This window comes from Elephas maximus, chromosome 8, assembly GCF_024166365.1.
Source record: "Elephas maximus indicus isolate mEleMax1 chromosome 8, mEleMax1 primary haplotype, whole genome shotgun sequence".
Lineage (NCBI taxonomy): Eukaryota > Metazoa > Chordata > Mammalia > Proboscidea > Elephantidae > Elephas > Elephas maximus.
In genome coordinates, this window is record NC_064826.1 from 10,115,134 (window position 1) to 10,141,955 (window position 26,822).

Consider the following 26,822-nt stretch of genomic DNA (forward strand, 5'->3'; position numbering starts at 1 on the left):
TTCAGAAATACTTCTTGATGGCCTATTGCGTGCCAAGTACTGGATGATCCGGTGTTTGGAGCATCCCTTTTGCGAGTTCTCAGGCGTTGAGAATTTTATTCCAATCTTCCAAACGCTGGGACCCAAAGCGTTCGCATCTAAGCCACGTTATTTTTATCTATCCACTCTGCGGGTATCCTCCAGTCCTCTCTTCTCTAAATACTAACCCCATTTCCAGGTTGATCCCTCTCGGCCAAGAGACATTAACGAATTCCTCTTGGGAATAAACCCCTTCCACCGAAGGGTGGCTGCGTCACCCTGTAATTTCCCAGCTGGTCGGTGGGAACTCGGTGGGACGTTTCCAGAAGTTTGAAAGCCTCCGTAAGAAGCTCTCCCACCGCAGAGGGCTGGGCGCATCGCCGGGCTCAGGTCCCCAGTGGGCGCCTGGAAGCGGCCGAAGGGTCCCCGCGTCTGGAGGCGAGCCTGGCGCGGCTGCGGGCGCCCGGTCGCCCTCCTCAGGACCAGACGCACGGCCGGCCCTCGCCGCTCCGCGGGAACTTGCCCGGCCTCGCGCAGGCCCAGGGCGGACGCCGCCGGCTGCGGAGGCCCACGCGCCCGCCGCCCCGGGAGCCCGGCCGGCGCGCCCCCGTCCGAGCCCGAGCCCGGGGCGCCGTCCGAGGCCGCCGTGCGCGCCCCCGCGCCGCGCGCCGGAAGGAGCGGCCCGCGCCCCCGCGCGCGCGCACTGAGGCGCCGCCGCCGCCGCTGCTCCGGCCGCTGCGGGAGGCGGCGCTGGTGGCGGGCGGGCGGGCGGGCAGGCGCTCCAGTCGGCGGCGGCGGCGGCGGCGGGCGTGCGTCTAAAGATGGCCGGAGCGGCGGCGGCGGCGGCGGCGGCGGGAGCAGCAGCGGGGGCCGCGGCGGCCGGCGCGCCGGTGGCCCCGGGCCGGGCCTCTGCGCCCCCGCCGCCCCCGCCGGTGTACTGCGTGTGCCGGCAGCCGTACGACGTGAGCCGCTTCATGATCGAGTGCGACGTCTGCAAGGACTGGTTCCACGGCAGGTAACGCCCGGCGGCCGAGGGCGGCGCGGCCCAGCGCGGCCGGGCCGGGGTGCGAGCGCGGCGCGCCGACGAGCGGGCCGGCCGGAGTCGCGGCGACACGGGAACAAAGGGGCTGGGCCAAGTTGGCCGGGCCGGCGGGGGCGGCGGGGCGGCGGGGCGGCGGGGCCCCGGCCGCCCGGTAAAAGTTGTCGCCGGGGCTCGGGACGGGGGTCGCGGTGCCCCCGCCCGCGCCGCCGCGAAAGTAAACAGAGCAACAGATGAGGCGCCGAGCACTTGGACGTGTGGACGGGAGTTGGGGACCCGGCGTCCCGGGGCGGGGGCGGGCGCGGGGGCCCGGCGCGCGCTGCGACCCCCGCGCCCCTTCCCGGGGGACCCCGAGGGCCGGCGGCGGCTGGCGACCCGGGCGGGGGCGCTGCCCGGCCCGCGTTGACGTTTGCAGTCGGGCCGCCTCCGCGCCGGCCGCCGACGCGTGTGTTTTGTAATCAAAGTGTGAGGCTCCTAAAGGGCGGCGCCACGGCCCCCGAGTCCGGCGTGGGAGGGCTTCCCAGGCATTTAAACAAAGAAACTAGTTGGGGCCGGGCGCCCAAAGTCCTTATTTGCGTGTTGTGGCCAAGCCCGTGGTCACCTTTGGGTGAAGCAGGTTTCCTGAGCGCCGTCCGGGGGTGTAGCTCGGCGCGAGTACGCTCGGGGCAACGGCAGACGTGGGGACCGTGATTGTAGGAAGTGTCCTTTGATTGACAGCAGGCCATTTAAATGCAGCCCCCCCACCCCTAATTTTACAGAAACACCGCAGGACCAGGCCAGATGTCCTCGTCTCCCTCTGCTGGTCTGGGGAGGGAAAACCTTACGTTACAGGGCGCTTGCAGTGTTCACCGTTGGCAGACCTCGGTTCCCAGGTGCAGTTAGTTTTCACTTCGTCAGTTTCCAGGTGGGACGATTCACAAAACAAAAAAGAACAAACGGTCACTTTCAAAAAGGACAGCGTCCTCGCTTTGTGGATCTTGATGACTTCAAACTGGCGTTTTTCTGTATTTCGATTATATGTAAAAATTAGCCTTGAAGATACCAAATCTTACCAGTTCTATTTGTATATTCTCTGTTCTCATAGCACGCTCTAGGCAACCAGAATAGAGGTTACCAAAAACGTGAATTATATCTTGAATAAAGTCAGAATTGCTGGTGATTGCGTAGATACTTATTTTTTTGAAGAAAACTTTTTTTTAAAATGAAATCGAGGCATTTAAAGCCACGTAAGTTTGCCCTGTTGTGCAGTGTAGAGATTCGATAGGTTAATAGATTTTAGATTAGAATTTTGTTTGTCTTAGTTTATGTAACTAACACCATAACTCAAAAACTTCAGATGTTTTATGGAGACTTTTGTAACACCTTTACATACAAGTTTGTAAGCGGAAGTTGAAGACAGAATAAAGAGGGTGTTTTTTTATGCAGAGGAGGTGAGGGGCCCTGGTGGAGCAGTGGTTAAGTGCTGTGGGCACCTCTTTCCTTGGAATAAACCAGATGAGTTAATACATGTAAAACACTTAGGAGAAGATGATACGTGTAAGTACTCAATAGAAAATGCCCTTGAACTAGATTTACTGGTCAGAGGGTACAAATGTTCTTGGCCGCTTGCCAGACTGCCCTCCAGAAAGGTTATTCCAACTTATGCTCTCACCAGCAGTGCCCATTTTCTAGCTCCCTGCGTCCTTACCAACTTAAATTATTATTGTTGTTGGGTGCAGTCAAGGCACTTCTGACTCATAGCGACCCTTAGGACGGAGTAGGACTGCACCATAGGGTTTCCTAGGCTGTAATCTTTATGGCAGGAGACTGCTAGGTCTCTTCTCCTGTGGAGTGGTGGGTGGGTTTGAACTGCTGACCTTTTGGTTAGCAGCCGAGTACTTAACCACTGCACCACCAGGGCTCATTAAGGTATTATTAACCCCCTAAAAACAAACAAAAGAAACCCAAATCTGTCTTGGAGAAGTACAGCCAGAATGCTCCTTAGAAGCAAGGATGGCAGGACTTTGTCCCGTATACTTCGGACACGTTTTCAGGAGGGGCCGGTCCCTGGAGAAGGACATCATGCTTGGTAAAGGAGAGGGTCAGTGAAAAAAGAGGAAGACCCACAAGGTGATAGATTGACTCAGTGGCTGCAACAATGGGTTTAAACATAGCAACGATTGTGAGGGTGGCAGTGTTTTGTTCCATTGTACATAGTGTCTTTGTGAGCCGGAACCAACTCGACAGCACCTAACAACAACAACAGAAACTTTGCCAATCTGCAGATAAGTGAATAGTCCCACCAGAAGACATACCCAGAAGGTTCATGGCAATAGTATTTGTATTATCCCCAAACTGGAACAACCTAAATGCCATCAACAGTACTTTGGCTACATTGTGGTGAATTCCTAAAACGGAATACTACTCAGCGGTAAAAAGAATGTACCAACAAATGGGTGAATCTTACAGATAGAAAGTTGAACAAAAGATGCCAGACACAGGAGTGTATACTTACATGAAGTTGAAGTGCAGGCAACACTGAGCGATAGAAGTCAGAAAGTGGTTACCTTTGTGGGGTACTGACTGAGAGGAGGACCGAGGGAGCCTTCTGAGATGCAGAAATCCCATGATCTTGAGTGGTGGCTACATGGGTGTGTTCAGATGTAAACATTTAATGAACTGAATGTACACTAAAGACTTTAAAGAACTTTTTAATGTTTGAAGTTAAAAAAATAAAAAGTTGCCAATTATGTGGTTGAGGTATAGCGTTTCGAACTTTATTTTGTTTCTTGTTCCGGATTTGAATGGCATTGCCTCTTGTGTTTTGTTTTGTCACTGTGGGGTTGGCCCTTTGGGTTAAGAAGAGTGTTTTTTGACATGTTAAAACTTTCCTCCTAGTTGTAGGTTTCAAGACTTTAAGAACTGGTGGGGAATTTTGTTGGCGTCTAAGATGGTGTAGCTTTCTCCGTGGAGAAATTGCTGTGGTATGTCCTTCAGTTGCTCCCGACGACGTACTCTGGAGCTTGCAGCATGCCTGGCGCTGTTCTTGGTGCTAGGAATGTAGCCACGAGCGAGACAGAGTCCTTGCTCACTTGTAACTTATGTTTTAGTGGGAAAGATAGATGAGCAAATACCTCTCACAAGAGAGTGCTAAAAGCTGTGAAGGAAAATTGATAGGGGACTGGAGAGGGCTGGGAGAGTGGCAATGCTCCTTTTATATGGTGTGGTTAGGGGAGGCCTCGAGAAGGAAATGCTTGGGCACAAGCGTGCAGGCGAGCCTTGTGGGTGTCTAGGAAGAGTGTGCCAGGCCAAAGGAAACAGAAGTAGCAGATCCTGAGCCTGGACCATGTAACAGCACCCTGGGAATGAAGGGCGGGCGGGTCATTGTAGGGTTTTATCTGCCAAGGTCAGTGTTTTGGATTTTGCTCTGAGCCGATGGTGTATTTTGAACAGAGAGTAAATGACTGGACTTCACCTTAAAAGATCACTCTGCCTGCTGTATGGAGGATAGACTGTAGTGGGGCAAAGGTGAAACCTGGGGGACCAGTACGAAGGTTACTGTCCTAATCCCGGTGAGAGCTGCTGCTGAATTTCTGAATTGTCGTTGGTAATTTACAAATGTGTTATATTAATTTTTATTACTGAAACCTGAATACATGAACAGCTTAGTGTATTTGGATAGAAGAATTTTGTCTAGAATAAAACTGTTGGGGAGGAGTTTCTCAGGTCTCACTCTGTGTGGCCCCCAGGACCTCAGCGGAGCGTTCGCTGACTTTACCGAGTGCAGCGGGGTGTGCGTGTTGCCGGAGGGCTGAACAGGCTTCAGGGGAGCTTCCCGACTAAGACTGAGAAGAAGGGACTGGTGATCTGCTTCCAAAAGCCAGCCAGTGAAAGCCTCACGGATCACAGTGGTGCAGTCCTGTTGTGAGCGGGGTCACCGTGAGTCAGGGCCCCTGACTAACAACAACAGGCACTGTTCTGATTGCTTTGTACATACTAACTTATTCAGCTCGCACAGTTACCTTGTGGGATAAGTAGTAGTATCCCTGTTTTACAGATGAGGAATCTGAGGGTTATAGCGTTCAGTAACTTTCCCAGGGTTACAAAGCTGTCCAGCAGGCTGACTCCCAAGCTCTGGCTCCCAACCAGCAGGTGGTACTAGGGCTCCCCTTCCTCCTCAGCTGCAGCCGGCATCAGGAAGAGCGTGAGGTTTGAGTTGTCTGTTGCCGGTGGAAGCAGCAGTCAGGAAATCAAAAGATGCATTGCATTGGCCAAATCTGCTGCAAAAGACCTCTTTGAAGTGTTAAAAAGCACAGATGTCACTTTGGGGACTAAGGTGTGCCAGGCTCAAGCCACGGTATTTTAAATCACTTCATATACTTGAGAAAACTGGATAGTGAACACGGAAGACTGAAGAAGAATTGATGCCTTTGAATTATGGTGTTGGTGAGGAATATTGAATATACCTTGGTCTGCCAGAGGAAAGAACAAATCTGTCTTGGAAGAAGAACAGCCAGAGTGCTCCTTAGAAGCGAGGATGGTGAGACTTCATCTCATGTACTTCAAACGTGTCCCTGGAGAAGGACATCATCCTTGGTAAAACAGAGGGTCAGCAAAAAAGAGGAAGACCCTCAATGAAATGGATTGACACAGTGACTGCAACGAAGGGCTCAAACACAGCAACGATTGTGAGGATGGCACAGGACCAAGCAACGTTTTGTTCTGTTGTGCGTAGGGTCACTGTGAGTTGCATCTGACAGAACAGCACGTAACAACAACAGCAACAGTCCTGGGGATGGGTAGGTGAAATAGACGTGATAGGATTCCAGAGAGACGCCTGTAAGCATCTTACTTTTCTGTTCTTGCTATTTATTTTTTAGCATAAATGTGTTAAAAGTACAACTGCATTGGGAACAGGGTATAAAATAATTATTTGAAAAGCTTTATAATTTAGCTCCCATCCTTACTGTAATGAATTTCCTATTGGACTTTATTTTACTTTTTGGGTTAATTTGGGAATGTGATTATGTTTAAAATTTGTTTTAAATATGTTTCCCTTTAATGCTGAAGTCTTGTAGTAACATAAACTTGCTAGGTGAACACGTATCTTCCCATAAGAACAAAAAGCCTGTTTATTAACGTTCTCCCTTTCGTTCTTTGATATGGCAGTTTAATCTTAGGAAAATGTATGTGTATTCTCTTGGCTTGTTTCACTAGTAAGAGTTTTGCACACATTTACTCAGTTTTGATATGTAAACAAAACACGGTGTGGTATGGAGTCTTCCCTCAAGCTGCTTAGAGGCATGAGATGAATAGTCCCCTCGTGAAGCTTTGCCCTTCTCTTGTCAGTTTGGTACAGATTTCCCCTTGGTATACACTCATATCCTGCGTTGTTACGTGTGGGATTGGGGTTTCGGATCATCCAAGAGGATGAATGTCTTTATTTGAAGTTCTGAAGTGGAAGGCTCAAGAATAAGAGTATAACGGGTGTGGAGGAATGTTACTTATAAAGCAAACTTTAGTTGGTTTGAGCAACTTAAATTCCAGGATTCGTTTGGACAGCTTTTGAACAACTGGCCAGAGCTGACCTTGCAGCTGGTACTGAGTTTCTGATTGTTTCTGGAAGTTACATTTCGTTACTGTAGTGGTGGTTCACTTTTTCCTTAGTAACAGAAGTCTCTTGCCTTCTCCCTGCAGTCCCCTTTCCCCAGCTGTAAACACTATTAAAAGCTCTCCGTTTCTATCCAGGAGGAAGGAGGGCATACTGTGTACAGGGTTCTGTACCTTGCGTTTTTTCATTTATTAAAATATCCTGGCAATCTAGGAGGGCTTTTTATATCAGCGTGTACAGACATCTCCTTCTTTTTAATGGCGGCACAGAAGTCCATTCTGTGGATTTACCATAATTTAACTGGTCCTCAGTGCAAATGGTTAATGTGCTCGGTTGCTAACTAAAAGGTTGGAGGTGCCTTGGAAGAAGGACCTGGCCATCTTCTTACAAAAAATCACCCACTGAAGACCCCATGGAGCACAGTTCTACTCTGACCCACGTGGGGTTGCCATGCACAAGAATCCACTTGATAGCAATTGGTTTGGTTTGCTTTTTCTTGGCTCTGTTACGGATTCTTTGGCTGTTTTTTCTCTTTCTTTTCTTACTCCTTAATGCTGCACTGAACATCTATTTTTGTGTGCTTATCTTTATTCTTGGCAAGCATTTGGGAGTACTGTATATCCTTAGGGTAAGTTCCTATCATTATGCATTTTGAAATTGTTTTTAGTCATGGTCATATTTTAAATTTTATATTCTAAATGGAGTGTTGCTGATCAAAGACAAGAAGCATAAGGAGCACTGATTCTGAAATCTATGTTTGATGGGCTTAAGCATTCTAGCTGTGCAAATTGACTTTAAAATGCTCCTTTACCAGGGGCGGAAGTTGTAATCATCTGATAACTCTAGTACATCAGAATCAGTGTTAGAGGAAATACCGGGGGGTTAGAGGAGATACAGTGGGGTTCTATCCAATTTGTATTTAATTATGGGAACACTTGCGGAGTGTTTTATGGAGAAGTGCTCAACTTTTCTTCCTTTGTCATTTAGAAGTAATTTTTTTTCCCTTGAACACAAAATGCAGGAATTTCAAATATTGACTCCCATTTATCAGCTAGTAATCATCAGTTTGACGTCATGTACAGTAAATTACGAAATTGTGAAAGCCGGGGGAATCTGTGTGATTGTCCGTAGCTCGGTGTGTTTTATGTGCAGAAAGCTTTTGTCAGGTGAGTGACCATCAGCATTTGACAAAGAGATTGGAATGTGGTCCACTGGGGTCCTTTAGACTTAGTACCCCATGGATGCTTTAATATTAATAATAAAAAAGAAAATAAAGTGGTCCTGGAGATCTTTTTTTTATCTGCCTGGATGTCTTGAAGATATTCCCACTGCCCAGTAACCCCATAAAAAAAAACAAAAAACAAAAAAACAGACTCATTGCTGTTGAGTCGATTCCAACTCAGTGATCTTATAGGACAGAGTAGAACTGCCCCTTTGAGTTCCCAAGGAGAGACTGGTGGATTCTAACTGCCGACCTTTTGGTTAGCAGCCGGGCTCTTAACCACTGCACCACCAGGGGACCGGTAAAGACTATTAAAAAAAAAAATCATGAGGAAGGTTAGAAAAACAAAAGCATTGGGAAAGCATTCTAAGGGATCCAGTGAGTGACAAAGCATGGGACACAAGGCAGGCTTGAAGCAGAGGCTTCCTGGCCAGTAACTTTCTGTGGGGACCACCGTGGTGGTTCTCCTCCAAAGGCTGGGTTTCGGGATTCATGGTTCTTCTCTGTGGCCTCCCGTAGTGCCTCTCCTGTCCGGTAAGCTACAGTGCAGAAACGTGGTCAGTGCTTTACCGCTTTAGGAGGGAATCTTGGGGTTTATGCAGATCAAAGGGATTTCAGTCTTTTTACTTAATTTAGCTTGTCACAAGTCTGACTCATGTTCCTCTGACATTCTTCTATTTCTGTGCTTTTTGAGCTAACTTTTCTGTGTGCCTGAGTCTTTGAGTCACTTTCCTTTTTTGCCAGCCTGTCCTTATTTTTGTCTATCCAAGGATCTACATTTCCCTTGGATCCCCTGGTTACTGGCAGAGCAAGGTCCCTTCTGGGTAGTTTAGGGTCATCTATCCTCAATTTTGCTTTTTCAAATGTAATTTTTCTGTTCTGTGGGCATCCAGCCTGTCATGGATGTTGTTAGGTGCTGTTGAGTGGGCCCCCAACTCATGGTGACCCCATGCATGACAGAACAAAACTTTGCTTGGTCCCACACAATCCCCATGACTGGTTGTGGACTGGACTATTGTGAGCCATAGGATTGGCTGATTTTTGGATGTAGCTTCCCAGGCCTTTCTTCCTGGTCTGTCTTAGTCTGGAAGCTCTGCTGAAACCTGTTCAGCATCACAGCAACGCATCAGCCTCCGCTGACAGACAGGTGGTGGCTTTGCATGAGATGCAGTGACCAGGTATCCAACCCAGGTCCCCACGTGGAAGGTGAGAATTCTACCCCTGGCCTGTGGCAGGAGAGACCCTGATGCCCTGATCTGAACTTGTTTCTCGGTTTTCTTGTACTTTGACCTGCTTGTTGGAATTGATTATCCCCTGAAAGCTGCAGGGCCTTTCACCCCTCTTTCCCTCGAGGTCACCTTTTGGAATGGCCCATCTCTTTCCTGGTGTCACCACAGGGGCCCCAGGAATCTAGCATACACTAGCCTCCTGTCAGTCCTCAGGGTTTTGTTTTGCTGTGCCTCCTCATTTCAGGTCTCAGGGTTGTGGATGATTAACTTACCCTACTCTGAGGCTCTCAGAGGTTCTTTCCTTTCTTTGGAAAGGACAGGGGAAGACTTTGGGACAAGCTTCTTATGACTTTATGATCAAGTGATGTAGGAGGTGGGTGGCTTTCCTTTCCTTTCCACCAGGCCAGTGATTTTTGAACTTACAGGTTTTCATTTACCACCATCACAATTTCTGCTGTATTGTGTACTTCTTGTAATAGTTATTTACTGTTTTTCTTTAAAACAACTTTTTTTTTTTTTAGGTTTGTCCTAAACAGAGGGACCTGTAAACCATGTGCTTGTGATGTTGGTTGCATATTTTATTATGTTTAAGAAAAAGTATAACTATTGAAATAAATAATCTTTATCATCTAAAATGTGTACTTGCAAGGTTTTCAGAAAGGTGATTGATGGAAGGCTAATAACAGATGCAGGGAGATACAGGTTCCTTTAATGGAAGCAAAAGATTGAAGAACTGAATCAGGTGGGCATGATTTTGCAAAGCAGTGGGCCCAGCAGAGTTGGTCCCGTTGGCAGGGCCAGCTGCCTTGGCCTTCAAGGTCCTGCAGAGGTGCCCTGCTGCGATTGAGAACGTAGATCTAGCCATATTCCTCGGGGGGATGGTGCTGGGTCCTCTTGAATCCTCTCAATTTTACTGGGGGCCTTACCTGCTCAATAGGTGTGATTAACTGCCGACAACCTAGCACGTTCCTCAGTACTTGCGGCAAAATTGGGTGAATCAGAGATCACCTTCTAGGTATACATCTATTCCTCCAGGCGTGCAGAACCCTACATTTTGTAGACCTTGAGCTAGATCAATAAAAAGTACCTAGAAGGCTTGTACACGCCAATTAGAAAGTTAAAAATAGCATGCCTGCTTTGTCAAAATAGGACATATTCTTGAATCAAACGACACTTCCCCCTAGAACCCTTTACACTGGTGATTGGTTTTGAAGTGTCAGTGCCACACACCTTGCATTCGGCCATTTACATGTGAGCCACAGTTGCCAAAGCTCACCCTAGCATGGAGAGCTCTATTTTCAGATTGAGGACATTTCTAGAGATGTGATTTCAAAAGAAAAGGAAACTGCTAAGTCTCACAGTTTGTGATCTTTGGTGGTAGTTGGAAATGATGTCTAGGTATATTAGAGCCAAGCCCCTCTCATCTATTCAAGGGCATTGTTTCCACGCCTGCCCCCTCTCTGGCATTGGTTTTTCTCATTAGATGCAAATAATCTGTATCCTCCATTGACAAAACAAAACCAGCTCCCTTGAGCGCACATCCCTCTCCAGCTGCAGCCCCGTCTCTTCTCCCTTTACAAGAAAATGTACCAGGAGAGTTGTCTTTATTTGCTGTCACCAGTCCCTTTTGCCTCTCTCTTTGTAACTGAGGTCCCGTTCTCTCTTGAGCCCAGTCCAGTCGGGCTTCCATCTCTACCTCTCCACTGATACAGCTCTTGTCAAAGCCACCAGCGAGCTTCACTTTGTCAACCCAGTGGTCAGTTCTCAGCCTTCGTCTTATTCAGCCCTCAAGCGCATCATTCAGCGTGGTTGGTCGGTCTTTTTTGGGAAATACTTCCTTCATGTGGTTTCTAGGCATTCCCTAGGCTGGTTTTCCTTCTGCTTTGCTACCTCTCCTTCTCAACCTCATTGCAAACTCCTGCTTATCTCCCTGATCTTTTTACAATGGAATCGTACCCCAGGCTTCAGTTCTCAACAGTGTTCCTTTTCCAGCACTTGTCTGATCTCATGACTTCAGACTTCATCTCTACATGGCTGACTCCCAAGACCTCTTACCCCAAACTCTAGTTTTGAATATGTAGTTGCCTGCTTAATTTATCATAATTTCTGCATTTGGTTGGAGCACCTTTCCTGGAAGCAGGCATAAATATGGATCTCTTTCAGCCGGTTGGTCAGGTAGCTGTCTTCCAGATTTCTTGGCGGAGACGAGTGAGCACGTCCAGTGCTGCAGCCATTTGTTGAAACATCGCAACTGGTATTCGGTCAATCCCCAGAGCCTTGTTTTTCGCCAGTGCCTTCAGTGAAGCTTGGACTTCTTCCTTCAGTACCGTCAGTTCCTGATCATATGTTACCTCTTGAAATGATTGAACATCGACCAGTTCTTCTTGGTATAGTGGCTCTGTATATTCCTTCCATCTTCTTTTGATGCTTCCTGCGTCGTTTAATATTTTCCCCGTGGTATCCTTCAGTATTGCAACTCGAAGCTTGAATTTTTTTTCAGTTCTTTCACCTTGAAAAATGCTGAGCGTGTTTTTCCTTTTGGTTTTCTAGCTCCAGGTCTTTGCACGGTCATCATAATACTTTGTCTTCCCGAGCCGCCCTTTGCAATCTTCCATTCACCTCTTTTACTTCATCATTTTTTCCTTTTGCTTTAGCTATTCAGTGTTCAAGAGCAAATTTCAGAGTCTCTTCTGACATCCATGTAGGTTTTTTTTTTCTCTCCTGTCTTTTTAGTAACCTTTTGATTTCCTCAAATATGATGTCCTTCCACAACTTGTCTTTGATCTTTAGTGTTCAATGCATCAAATCTATTTTTGAGATGGTTTCTGGATTCAGGTGGGATGTACTCAAGGTCATACTTCGGCTCTCGTCGATTTATTCTAATTTTCTTCAGTTTCAACTTGAACTTGCATGTGAATAATTGATGGTCTGATCTGCAGTCAGCTCCTGGCCTTGTTCTGACTGATGATATTGAGCTTTTCCACTGTCTCTTTCCACAGATATAGTTGATTTGATTTCTGTGTATTCCATCTGGCAAGGTCCATTTGTATAGTCACTGTTTATGTTGATGAAAAAAGGTATTTGCAATGAAGTCGTTGGTCTTGCAGAATTCAATCATGCGATCTCTGGCAGTGTATCGACAGGGAACTGCCAGAAATTCAAGCCAGATTTGGAAGAGGACGTGGAACCAGGGATATCATTGCTGATGTCAAATGGATCCTGGCTGAAAGCGGAGAATACCAGAAAGATGTTTACCGGTGTTTTATTTACTCTGCAAAGGCATTCAACTGTGTGGGTCATAATAAATTATGGCTAATGTTGTGGAGAATGGGAATTCTGGAACGCTTAATTGTGCTCATGAGGAATCTGTACATAGATCAAGAGGCAGTCATTTGAACAGAACAAGGGGATACTGCATGGTTTAAAGTCAGGAAAGGTGTGCATCAGGGTTGTGTCCTTTCACCATACCTATTCAGCCTATATGTTGAGCAAATAATCTGAGAAGCTGGACTATATGAAGAAGAACAGAGCATCAGGATTGGAGGAAGACTCATTAACAACCCGTGTTATGCAGATGACACAACCTTGCTTGCTGAAAGTGAAGAGGACTTGAAGCAACCTACCGATGAAGATCAAAGACCACAACCTTCCCTGTGGATTACGCCTCAACATAAAACAAAAATCCTCATGACTGGACCAATAAGGAACATCATGATAAATGGAGAAAAGGTTGAGGTTGGCAAGGATTTCATTTTACCTGGATCCACAATCAAGAGCCGTGGAAACAGCAGTCAAGAAATCAAAAGATGCATTGCATTGGGCAAATCAGCCGCAAAAGACCTCTTTAAGGTGTTGAAAAGCCAAGATGTCGCCTTGAGGACTAAGGTGCACCTGACCCAAGCCATGGTGTTTTCATTCGCCTCCTATTCATGCGAAAGCTGGGCAGTGAATAAGGAAGATCGAAGAGTTGACACCTTTGAATTGTGGTGTTGGCAAAAAATATTGATTAAATGATAAACTACCAAAAGAACAAACAAATCTGTCCTGGAAGAAGTACAACCAGAATGCTCCTTGGAAGCAAGGATGGCGAGACTGTGTCTTTACATATTTTGGTCACGTTGTCAGGAGGGATCAGTCCCTGGAGAAGGACATCATGCTTGGTAAAGTACAGGGTCAGCGGAAAAGAGGAAGGCCCTCAACGAGGTACGTTGACACAGTGGCTGCAACAATGGGCTCAAGCATAGCAACGATTGTGAGGATGGTGCAGGACTGGGTAGTGTTTCCTTCTGTTGTGCATAGGAGTTGCTATGAGTTGGAATCGACTCAACAGCACCTAACAACAGCAACACTTAATTTATACTTATTTACTTAAAATAAATTTACACGTTATACGTATTTTATATATATATACGTACGTACATATATATATCTGCTCGTTCAGTGTTTATCCCAGATGAGATGGTGGGATAATGGGAAGAAGGGTGGAGAACATAGTGAGTGTTAAGATGAGCAAATATATGCAAAAAATGAGCAAGTTAAACGTGTGCGTGTTGGTTTGTCTAAACTGGAGTTTTACATATGTCGTTAGCTCTGTAGGTGCCCCACCCATATCCCCTGGTTCTGTGTGTGTATATAAGTAAATACAATACTTCTTTCTGAAAGCATCTGGGACTTGGCCTACAGAATTTCTCTGGCTTTGGGAGCTTACCATAGGGTTTCCAAGGAGCAGCTGGTGAATTGGAACTGCTGACCTTTTGGTTAGCAGCTATAGCTCTTAACCACTGTGCCACCAGGGCTCCTTAGGGAGTTTACCCATTAAAAAAACCCATTGCTGTCAAGTCAATTCCGACTCATAGTGACCCTATAGGACAGAGGATAACTGCCCCATAGGGTTTCCAAGGAGCGGCTGGTGGATTTGAACTGCTGACCTTTTGGAAGCTCGCTGTAGCTCTTAACCACTGTGGCAGGCCTCTTTCAAACACCTTGCCATCAAGTTGATTCCAACTCATAGCAACCCTATAGGACAGAGTAGAACTGCCCCATAGAGTTTCCAAGGTGCGCTTGGTGGACTTGAACTGCTGACGTTTTGGTTGGCAGCCGTAGCACTTAACCAGTAGGCCACCAGGGTTTCCTTCAGGAACTTAGCAGCTGGAAGTGCTGGGAGTTAATGCCCCTGAGATAGGCCCTCAACCTTTGATGGTGGGAGCCTGTGGATAGATACATAGCTTCCTCATCTCTTGGGTGGGACCACTTTGGAAGCCTGTTCTACAGTAGTCTTCCGGATGTCTCCAGGTGGCTTCCTTCCCTTCTTTGTCTCGCCTTTCCACTCTCCTCCCGGTGCTTCCAGGGATCGCCTCCATGTGAACGCTTACACTCAGATGCTTGTCTCAGGACTTGTTTCTGGGGGACCCCAGTGTAATCCAACGGATAAGTTACTGACGAGAAGAACATTGGTCACAGTGAGAGGAGAGTTTGGATTTCACATACTAAATAGCAGGTTGCAGGTTCCTGACACGATGGTCCTTTTGTGTACCAGGGAATGTATAGCATGGACGAACGCACGTACTTGCAGGTCTGTGTAGGTGCCTGTGAGCCTGGCTGTCCAGGTAGGGGGTGAAGCCGCTTCCACGGCTCCCTGAATAGGCTGGCACCTCCAGGCCTTCCAAGCTGGAGAAGGGTGTGTTTGCTGGGATTTCAATTTGAAGCTGCTGCTGTTCTCGCTTACTTCTCTCTTCCTTTTGAATCCCTTTTCCAAATACTAGAAACGTCCTACAGTAGTGTTCTCATCCCATTTTAGGGTAGGAACAGTTGCGATAAAAGTGTTAACCTTTCATAGCTCAGTAATTAGCGTCTAATAAGAGAACCAGCAACCACTTGGCCTTTGTGGGGAACTATACGGTCTGTTTAAACAAGATTTTCCTATTACACCCGTGAAATGTAGCCGAGTGCGCTCAGAAAAGTTACTCAAGAGATAAAATTCTTCATGTGTCAACTGTTACTAGGATTTTGACAGAGAATGCTCTTCTTAATGAATAGAATGCTGTGCTCTTCACTTTGCTGACTGAGCATCACGGGCCCTAGCTGTCCCTGTGCTGTGTGGGCTGTCGGCACGTGTTGGGCTGGTTGTGCCCCAGACCGGTGGGCGTTACTGGTAATGTTTCATCTCCTTCCTTGCTATCCCTTTTTCCTGTGGCCTTTTGTTCTGCTTTGGCCAGCCCCCATGCTGCTTCTAACCTGTGTTTTCTTAACTTGGGCAAAATTTAAGATTTCTGTGGGGAACCAGACAACACGTTTTCCTAAATTTTCGACTCCGTCATTCAGATACATTGGTGACAACGGGGCGGCCATAGCCCAGAATGGAGTCAAGCTATGCAAAGGGGTTTGGCAAGTATTAAATGGTGGCATGGTGGTTAAGTGCTACTGAGCTAACCAAAGGGTCGGCAGTTCAGATTCACCAGGTGCTCCTTGGAAACTCTATGGGGCAGTTCTACTCTGTCCTGTAGGGTCACTGTGAGTCGGAATCGACTCAATGGCAACGGGTTTTTTGGTTTTATTTAAATAAATCTAGAATGGCAAGGTTAGGATTTCAGAGAGCAGAGGGTGCTTATGGTGCTAGATAGTAGCTTTGAATTCTTACTGTAGGGCAGACGTCCTGCCTGGTGAGTAAGGGTAGTTTGGGCTCATGCGTAGTTTTACCCAGAAGAAAATCAGGTAGCTAACGAGATCAGCATAGGCTGCAGAATGTCTTGCTTCTTGTTTCAGTCTTGCCTTCAGACAACATTGTCGCTCCTTCAGGTAAGGCTACTCAGCCCTTAGCCTCGAGCCTAGGAAATGCCCAATAAATCCTTGTTGGTTATATTGTGATACAGGAGACCTGAGACAGACGTCCTAGGTGCGTTTCTTTAGAGTTACTGATTTCTTTTGCTCATGGCGTTCTGTGACCGGGTGTTGAGTAAGCGCTTGGCGATGCTGTCACTACTGTAGCCTCCTGTGTTGTTAAGGGCTGGTTTTATAATGCACTTGATTTATTGGTACTTTAATTGTAAAAACATTAAATGTGTAATAAACTTCACAGCTGGCTGTCTGAAAATTAATTTCTAAAGCACTTTCCCAAGGTGGAAAATAATAGCCCCACAAAGTGTTCCGTGAAGGAAAAAAGAGAACTGAGGTCAATTGCGGTATTTATCACTTATGCTAGATCCCCATTTTGAAAATTCCGAGTGCGTGTTAACTTGTTGAATTCTCTGCGAAGTCTTCGTGGTAAATAAAAGTGATTTTATCTCAGCCCACTGTCTCCCAGTCTTAACTGACTTTTGAAATCATCCAGTGAGTAACCTGACCCCCATGGGGCACAGTTTAAGAAAAGCTTTTTTAGAGAATGCTACAAGGCAGTCCTCACTTTGCCCGGGCCTGACTGTACTGATATCAGTTACTACAGGTTAGATGAATAACACCAGTCCGCCAACACCACAATTCAAATTTCAGCCCCTGGGGTGTATAACTGCATAAAGTACAAACGCCTCTGCTAGGTCATCAGTCCACCAGTCACTGCACTTAACAGATGTGCACCTGTTAGTTCATGCCTCCTTGTTTCCTAGCGATAAACCCACCTGACCTGTTACAAAAATGGATCATTGAAAGAGGGAATTGGCCAAAAAAGATGAAAATATCACAAAGAGACCAAACAGTGATACTGCTGAAATTGAAATCGAGCCTAAATGGAGTCGTAAAAGAAAGAAATAACTGGGAGTGTTGAGAGCCTCTAGATAATTGGGAGCCCTGGTGGCACGGTGGTTAAGTGGTTAAGTGTCTTGGCTGCTAACCAAAAGTCTGCAGTTCTAACCCACCAGCTGCTTTGCAGGAGAAAGACCTGGCAGTCTTCTCCCATAAAGATTCCAAGAAAAAATAAATAAACCAAACCCAGTGCCGTCGAGTCAATTCCGACTCATAGTGACCCTATAGGACAGAGTAGAACTGCCCCATAGAGTTTCCAAGGAGCACCTGGCGGATTTGAACTGCCGACCCTTTGGTTAGCAGCAGTAGCACTTAACCACTATGCCATCAGGGTTTCCCCCCATAAAGATTACATCCTTGGAAACCCCATGGGGCAGTTCTACTTTGTCCTATAGGGTCACTATGAGTCTAAATCGACTCAATGGCCGTGGGTTTGGATAGGCCATCCGGAGGCACTTAGTGAAGGTGAACTTATCGACGTGATGCTTTCAACTACAGTGCAGTAAATAAAGATGTTTCACTGTGTTTTTTCATTTTTCTGTGCATTATAGCTCATAGGAAGAGAGTTCTTAATGCTGTGACAAACATTTTTAAAGGTCACGGAACAATTGTAATTTTGCCGTTAGTCATTAAGATCACCTGTTATGGTTTCAGGGTGCAAGGTCGTTTTTATGGTCCCTCACTGCCATGCAGGGCCCAGACTGCTTGTACTTCTCTTACACTCGCCAGTCATCCACCGTCTGACCTCTAGTGGAGATGGAGAAGAATCACAAAATGGACTTTAAGGGAAACCCTGGTGGTGTAGTGGTTAAGAGCCACGGCTGCTAACCAAAAGATCGGCAGTTTGAATCTACCAGCTGCTCCTTGGAAACTCTAGGAGGCAGTTCTCTCTTAAAGGGTCGCCGTGAGTCGGAATCGACTTGACAGCAACGGATTTGGTTGTTCTGTTTAATTTTTTGGGGGGTTTTGGAATGGAACTAGCATGTAAATAGGTAGAAGTCCTTCTTACATATTACACACTTTACATGTTGCTCTTATTTGTATATTTTGGTGTAGGACGGTCCAGCGTTCAGGATGACCTTTTCTGGACAACTCAGAACTGCCCATTTTGCTCCTGATGGTTACTTCTGATTTGTAATGGTCTTGAAATTCTTTTAAGGTCTTTTGGGTCGTATATGAAACTCCATAGGGAGATGTTTGTTATGGGTCATATCAAGATTTCTGTGAACCAAATCCCTATTCTAATAATGAAGCAGCACGCTAAGGGTAGTAAGTTCCCCTTAGAACGCTACTTTAGTTGCCGTCCCGACCGATTCTGAGGAACAGAAGGTTCTCCTTTGAGCATGTAGTCTTCCTCCTCAGATGTGGGCACTAAAGACTCTGCATTAGGAAAGGTTATTAGGAAAGCTAGGTCTGCTTGATCTGTTCGGTTGACTCCTGTCCTTCGTGAGAGATTCAGACTACCCCCTGTGGGAGTAGCCGACTCATGGCTGAGTGTCCTAGATATAAAAGTTACTGACGGGCTGTTATCTTTTATCCCAGGGTGACCCGCTGGCCCTGTAGGTACTGGAGGAGTCGTTAGGTTCCAGGAAAGACACCTTTCCTTTCTGTCTCACGGAGGGAAATGAACCTGTCAGCTAGGTTGGAATGTCTCTGATTGGCTCGTTCTTTTTAAATCAGTTCATGATCTGTTTAATCTATTCTTTTAATAGCTATCCTGTTTGGAAAACCAAATGAAGACACTTGGGGAGGGTGCATGGAAGCCAAGTCAAGGCAATGGGTATGATATATAAGTTATGTCAAGAATGGGGACCCTTCTGTACAGCATTTGCAGCTGAGTCTACTTTTTTCTACACAGTCAAGAATACTGCCTTCTTCTCCCTAGGGAAAAAGAGTGTGGTTATTTCAGAATAAGATCTTGAAGGAAAAATTAATCCTTTCTCTGTATTTTTCCTCACATCTATTTTCTATTCCTTTGTACTTGCAAGATTCATATTTAAACAGGAGCTCTGGTAGCGCAGTGGTTAAAGCACTCAGCTGGTAACCAAAAGGTCAGTGGTTCAAACCCACCAGCCGCTCTGTGGGAGAAGGGTGTGGCAGCCCGTTTCTGTAAAGATGACAGCCTTGGAGACCCTATGGGGCAGTTCTGCTCAGTCCTCTAGGGTCACTCTGAGTCGGAATCATGGTCACCCAGGCAGATGCCTCCTTGATGTGCTTGGAATTCCTGCTTTGTGTCAATCAGTAAAAATTTTGTAAGGCTCCACTATGTAGTCAGCTTTGGGTGGATCTGTGGGGAATAGCAAATTCAGAATTACTAAATCTTAACAGTTTCTCTAAGGAGCTTGGAGTCTAACTGGAGAAACACAGTATTCATGAGACGCAGGAGTAAGGTATGGTGCCGGCCCTGCTCAGGCTTAGAGCAGTAGCACCCCGATGCCCTTCCCCTGCTGAGCTGGCTTCAGAAGAATCACCTGGGAACTTGTTAGAGAGGAAGGTTACTGGGCCCCACCCATTAACTTTTCCCGGCAGGTCTAGGGTAGGCCTCAGGAATGTGTTTTTTTTTTTTTTTTGAAAATTGGCAATGCGCACTACACACCTCAGAAGGTCTAAAGGCTGTGGTGAGAAGCACTGCTCCCTGGCCTCCATCCTGCATCCGTTCACTTTTCTTTCCCAGAGTCAGCTCCTTGGACCAGTTGCTTGCACATCCTTGCAGACGTACGCTCCGCATTGACAGACATGTCCGTGTGTGTACGTGCGGCTCCAGCCGGCGTAGTCCACTCTGTTCTGCACCTGGCTCTTGGACAGCTGTCTCATCCTCTCGAAAGGTTGCGTGGTGGCTGCTTGTGAGAGTTCCCCAGGGAGTGCTGGGCCAGCCGGATTCCGGAGCCACAGATAGATTGAATGGAAAGGGGTTTAGAAAAAGTCTTGGATTTCACAACGAGGAGCCGGGGTCAGCAAACATTTCACGTATAATCCATCCTTGTTATTCGCAAATTCCATATTTGCAAATTCGCCTACTCACTACAATTGATTTGTAACCCCCAAATCAATATGTGTGGCGCTTTATGGCCATTCGTGGACACGCACGTGTGCAGAGGGGTGAAGTTGAAGCCGCCTGCCCTACAGGGCAGCTTTGGTGTTCATGAGGGCCTGTGGAACAGAACGACTGCCAGTAACGAGCGCCAACTGTACTTCTGGCTCAGGTTACTTGAGAGCACGTTTTTGCATAGTGTTTCTTCTTTGCTACAGTTATTAGGTAGAATTTATCAGCCCAAACCCCATGAAGGTAGGAGTGTAGGTGTATTACGCAAGGTCGTTATATTCTCTAAAGTCGCTGCAGCCACTGAATCAGCAAACACCGAACCAGCGCTCCTGGGACAGAGACGAAGGCTGGTTCCTGGACCGAACCGGCGCTCCTGGGACAGAGACGAAGGCTGGTTCCTGGACCGAACCGGCGCTCCTGGGACAGAGACGAAGGCTGGTTCCTGGACCGAACCGGCGCTCCTGGGACAGAGACGAAGGCTGGTTCCTGGACCGAACCGGCGCTCCTGGGACAGAGACGAAGGCTGGTTCCTGGACCGAACCGGCGCTCCTGGGACAGAGACGAAGGCTGGTTCCTGGACCGAACCGGCGCTCCTGGGACAGAGACGAAGGCTGGTTCCTGGACCGAACCGGCGCTCCTGGGACAGAGACGAAGGCTGGTTCCTGGACCGAACCGGCGCTCCTGGGACAGAGACGAAGGCTGGTTCCTGGACCGAACCGGCGCTCCTGGGACAGAGACGAAGGCTGGTTCCTGGACCGAACCGGCGCTCCTGGGACAGAGACGAAGGCTGGTTCCTGGACCGAACCGGCGCTCCTGGGACAGAGACGAAGGCTGGTTCCTGGACCGAACCGGCGCTCCTGGGACAGAGACGAAGGCTGGTTCCTGGACCGAACCGGCGCTCCTGGGACAGAGACGAAGGCTGGTTCCTGGACCGAACCGGCGCTCCTGGGACAGAGACGAAGGCTGGTTCCTGGACCGAACCGGCGCTCCTGGGACAGAGACGAAGGCTGGTTCCTGGACCGAACCGGCGCTCCTGGGACAGAGACAGAGGCTGGTTCCTGGACCGAACCGGCGCTCCTGGGACAGAGACGAAGGCTGGTTCCTGGACCGAACCGGCGCTCCTGGGACAGAGACAGAGGCTGGTTCCTGGACCGAACCGGCGCTCCTGGGACAGAGACGAAGGCTGGTTCCTGGACCGAACCGGCGCTCCTGGGACAGAGACAGAGGCTGGTTGCTGGACCGAACCGGCGCTCCTGGGACAGAGACAGAGGCTGGTTGCTGGACCGAACCGGCGCTCCTGGGACAGAGACAGAGGCTGGTTGCTGGACCGAACCGGCGCTCCTGGGACAGAGACAGAGGCTGGTTGCTGGACCGAACCGGCGCTCCTGGGACAGAGACAGAGGCTGGTTGCTGGACCGAACCGGCGCTCCTGGGACAGAGACAGAGGCTGGTTGCTGGACCGAACCGGCGCTCCTGGGACAGAGACAGAGGCTGGTTGCTGGACCGAACCGGCGCTCCTGGGACAGAGACAGAGGCTGGTTGCTGGACCGAACCGGCGCTCCTGGGACAGAGACAGAGGCTGGTTGCTGGACCGAACCGGCGCTCCTGGGACAGAGACAGAGGCTGGTTGCTGGACCGAACCGGCGCTCCTGGGACAGAGACAGAGGCTGGTTGCTGGACCGAACCGGCGCTCCTGGGACAGAGACAGAGGCTGGTTGCTGGACCGAACCGGCGCTCCTGGGACAGAGACAGAGGCTGGTTGCTGGACCGAACCGGCGCTCCTGGGACAGAGACAGAGGCTGGTTCCTGGGGGCCTCCCACTTCCAGCAACTGATGAGCACATACCATTGTTTTATGTGTGCTTCTGCTTAAAAACTATTTAATATAGTTGATTCATTAACGTTGAACTCTGGGCCAACACTAATGCATGCCTGAAGGAAGCTTATCTAATACCTGCGTGTTTTCTCCGTAAGGCACATGGCAGCTTAGGATCACCAGCTTAGCACTACACTTGGGGATGGGTTTAAACAGAAGGAAGCTTATCTAATACCCGCGTGTTTTCTCCGTAAGGCACATGGCAGCTTAGGATCACCAGCTTAGCACTACACTTGGGGATGGGTTTAAACAGCAAAACAAAGAGCCCCCAAATTTGAAAAATATGGCACTAAATACACAGCGAAAAGGACACTTGTCTACAGTCTGAGAGCATAAACAAGAAGGCCGAATGTCACTTTGTTCCACCTCAGCTGGAAGCGTTCACGTCAGGTTGGCTCAATTTTTCACCTTCTGTGTGTGTCCTCCAATGACCTCGAAAGCACCAGCAGTATTGATTTTGGGGTTACAAGTAAATTTTAGTGAGTAGGCGAATTCACAAATATGAAATGTGTGAACCATGAGGATAGACTGTATTTATTTATGTTTTGGAGGGGACACTGTGTGTTGGTAATCAAGTTAACCAGAAACGGAGAGAGTCTGTTTTCAGCCTTTGGGCTAGAGGTGCTCACTGCTCCCTTTCCTTGATGTCAGGGGAGGAGGAGCTGGGCAGAGAAGAGGGCAGAAGGCAGGTAGGAAATGACACCAGGAAACCTTCCCTACAGAAGGAGTCATTTCTTCTATGGTCTTTACTCTCTTACCTGTATGTAAGAAAACCTACAGAGATGCATATAAATATTCACGTTTATTATAGACTTTCATATAAACATACTGATACACTTGCTTCAGTTATACAGACTGATAACATAACATTGCTTTGTTACAGACATCCTCAAACAAACCTTTATGAAATTGATACTGTTCATGGCAAGCTATTTCTCCCCAAGGGGACTTACAGAATTCTTATTACATTCTCAGAAAGCATTCATTTTGGGATGGCATTTATTTGCTGGATCACTGGTTATATATAGAAGGATAGTCTATATGATATACTATAAATGCTTACCTATATTTAACAAGGGGTTTGAATTATGTATCCCCAAAAAAGAGCAGGTCTGCTGGGTATTGTTTACACTGTAGCTTCCGCTCCAGAGAGGTGCCCCGTACACGGCTGGGGAGGCGGGAAGTGGGTGGGTGGGTGAAGGGGGACAGGAGACTATTAGCTTGAGAGGTCAAATGGCTGGTGGAATGACCACAGGAATTATATTTAGCTTTTTCAGAGACCTCTTTATATTTTCTATATTCTGGCTATTTCAGAAATTTAAAAGACGTTTTCTTTCTCTAGAACATTTTAGTAGAAATTACCACCTTCATGGGTTATTTGTGCTTATTTGTAAGGGTCCCTTTAGGAGCGTTAGAGTGCCTAGGTGCCTACTCGGTGGACGAGGTGTGGGAAGGCAGTGACAGCAGAGCAAACACGATCTCTGTGCTCAAGGAGCACATAGTTTGATGTATCAGCATGTAATGTGTGTTGTATAGATTTCACATACTCATTTTGGAACTAATTTTATTAGAAGCGGCTCAATAGAATTTTCAGCTTTTTGAGGGTTATACAGGTTGTCCCTGGCTTTTGATGTACTCGAATTACTAGGAACCACACTTAAGGACATCTTTTTTTTGGTACATCTTATCATTAGTAATACGTACTACGTACAGTGTTGCAATACATAGTTTACTGATGTTATCATTCTCAGCTGTTCACTCACAGATGTTTGTATGTAGTGTTTCCAGCCCCCAAAGACAAATAAAGATCGGGTTATAAAGATACTGATAGTCTGTATAACTGAATTTCAATAATAATGAAAACTAAAAAAAAAAAAAAAAACAAGAACAGTATTTGACTTATGGAGTCGTCAGAACGGAACCCTGTCGTAAGTGGGACATTCTCTGTATTCTGTACCACTGAGTGCACCAGTTGGCTCTTCAGCCCCCTTATTTTCGTTTCTTGTCCTTCGTTCAATCCCTTATTATGTTGTCTTACTCTCTGCATGCTTGTTAACCTAGATGCTCTTAGTCAGCAGGTTGGAAATAACGTGGGAAGCCCTGGGACAACTGGAAGTCTGAGCCAGCTCCTGGAGGTAGAAAAGCATCTAATTTTCTGAGATTGCTATGAGGCAAGGGAATTTGGTTCAGAGTGTTCACATAATTCAAACCCTTGTTAAATATCGGTGAGCACTTACAGTGTATCAACACAGAGGTTTAATGTGTCAGAAACATAGTCTTTACGAAAGTGGAAATATACCCCACTCAACTGATAAAGAAAAGCGTTTAATTTTGTGATAATAGTTTTATATGTTAGCAAGAAAATAACTGAAATTGCTTTTTTCTGAACCACGGAAAAAATTACCAGTTTGATTTTCACTGAAAATATTTCATGTGTGTAAATGATAATTTTTTTTTTTTAATCTTTGTTGATTAAAAAAAAAAAAAAGAAAGAAACCCATTCCTGTCCAGTTGATTCAACTCATAGCAGCCCTATAGGACAGAGTAGAACTGCCCCATAGGGTTTCCAAGGCTCTAAATCTTCATGGAAGGTGACTGCTACATCTTTCTCCTGCGGTGCAGCTGGTGGGTTTGAACCCTGACCTGTAGGTTAGCAGCCAAGTGCTTAACCACTGCACCACCAGGGCTCCTTATCTTTGCTGATATCTGGTAATAAAGTGATATATCTCAGGGTTAAAACACTGCAAAAAACCATTAACAGTTTAAAAGCGAAGATACCATTGGCATCCTACTACTTGTAGGAATGTCAGTCAACCTCTGAAGCCAATACTAGTTAGCAAAGTAATGTTTATGGGGCCAGCAAAACCAGTGTTGTACAGTTTCCTTCTAAATATTTTATGTATAGTAACTTCCTTAGCCCTCTGACTGAGGTATTATTAGTATCCGCGCTTTACAGATGAGGAGACCAAAACTCAGACAGATAACAGTCGGCTGCCCAAAGCCACACAGCTTCTGAGTGGGTTGGCTAGGAATCTAACAGCGCAGACAGACACCAGAGCCTATGTATTTTTTTAATCAAGCCAACCATCAAAACGATTAAAAATTAAAAACAACATCATTTTTTCTTAAAGAAGGGCCATCTGAGTACCTACTGTGTGTTCTGAAGAAACATCATTGAAGAAAAAATATTAAGCCTAATCATAAAGGCTCATTTCCTGCTGAGGTTAAGGCCTCATAGCTGATAATTACGGACCAGAACTATATGGGCTGACTGGCACCTAACAGAGCCACTGTAGTGCTATCAATGACTACCGTTTATTGCTTACTATATTTACTATCCCATTGCTTACTCTATGCCAAGTCTTATGCTTTGTATACCTTATTATATTTGATCTGGCTCAGAGAGGCTAAGAAAGCTGCTCAAGTCAAAACTGGTAGAGCTAGAAATCAAACTAGTCTGTCTAATTCCAAAATCTATGCATCCCATTGAAGCTAGCTGACACTTGCTGGTCTAGCGGCATGGGACTAGACTGGGTAGTCCCTGCCTGGCCTAGAGCTATCATAAGACATAAACTGACCCCAGAATTAAGACATGAAGAGAAATATGAAGAAAACTTATAAACTATCCTTTGTATTCCTAGATGAAGTAAAAGAACTAAATAGAAGATTTCAAAGGGCAGCTCGAGAAAACAAAGTATCATAATGACAGGTGCAGGGACCTGGGGTTAGAAAACCAAAAGGGAAGAACATGCCCAGCACTTCACCAGCTGAAAGAACTCAAGAAAAAATTTAAGCCTCAGGTTGCAGTATTGAAGGATTCTATGGGCAAACTGTTGAATGACTTAAGAAGCATCAAAAGAAGGTGGAAGAAATACACAGTCACTGTACCAGAGAGAATTTTGGTCAGTGTTTAGCCATTTCAGGAGATAGCAAATGATTGAAAACAGCTGGTACTGAAGGAAGACGTCCAAGCTGCATTGAAGGCATTGACGAAAAACAAGGCTCCAGGAATTGACGGAATACCAATTAAGACATTTCAGCAAATGGATGCAACACAGGAAATGCTCACTAGCCTATGCCAAGAAATTTGGAAGACAGCTACCTGGCCACCCAACTGGAAGAGATCCATATTTGCCCATTCCTAAGAAAGGTGATGCAACAGAATGTGGAAATTATCAAACAATGTCATTAATATTACACATAAGTAAAATTTTGCTGAAGATAATTCAAAAATGGTTTTAGCAGTACGTCAGCAGGGAACTGCCAGAAATTCAAGCTGGACTCAGAAGAGGACATGGAACAAGAGATATCGCTGCGGATGTCAGATTGATCTTGGCTGAAGGCTGAGAGTACCAGAAGGATGTTTACCTGTGTTTTACTGACTATGCAAAGGCATTCGACTGTGTGGATCATAACAAATTATGGGATAACATTGTGAAGAATGGGAGTTCAAAACACTTAATTGTGCTCATGCGAATCCTGTACATACACCAGGAGGCAGTCGTTTGAATAGAAAAAGTGGATACTGACTGGTTCAAAAATCAGGAAAGGTATCCTTTCACCATACTTATTCAATCTGTATTTTAGAATTTAGAGACCATCTCAAGAAAGATTTGATGCGTTGAATACTTACAACCGAAGACCAGACAAGTTGTGGAATGACATCAAGGACATTCATACATCAAGAAGGCAAGAGGTCATTAAAAAGCAGGAGAAAAAGAAAAGACCTAAATGGATGTCAGAAGAGACTCCAGAACTTGTTCTTGAATGTCGAGTAGCTAAAGCAAAAGGAAAAAATGTTGAAGTAAAAAAGCTGAACAGAAGATTTCAAAGGGTGGCTCAAGAAGACAAAGTGTTATGATGACATGTGCAAAGACCTGGAAATAGAAAACCAAAAGGGAAGAACATGCTCAGCATTTTTCAAGCTGAAGAAACTGAAGAAAAAATTCAAGCCTTGAGTTGCAATATGAAAGGATTTTACGGGGAAAATAGTAAATGACACAGGAAGCATCAAAAGAAGACGGAAGGAATACACAGATTCACCGTACCCAAAATAATGGGTTGTTGTTCAG

General features: G+C 46.5%; 1 protein-coding gene across 1 annotated transcript in view; it reads left to right on the forward strand.

Moving 5' to 3' along the window:
• Nucleotides 1–839: 839 nt before the first annotated feature.
• Nucleotides 840–26,822, forward strand: part of KDM7A (lysine demethylase 7A) — an 82,906-nt gene continuing 56,923 nt past the window's right edge. The window contains exon 1 of the mRNA XM_049893179.1: nucleotides 840–1,033. Within this exon, the coding sequence (XP_049749136.1) occupies nucleotides 840–1,033 (194 nt within the window). The remainder of the gene's footprint in view (nucleotides 1,034–26,822) is intronic.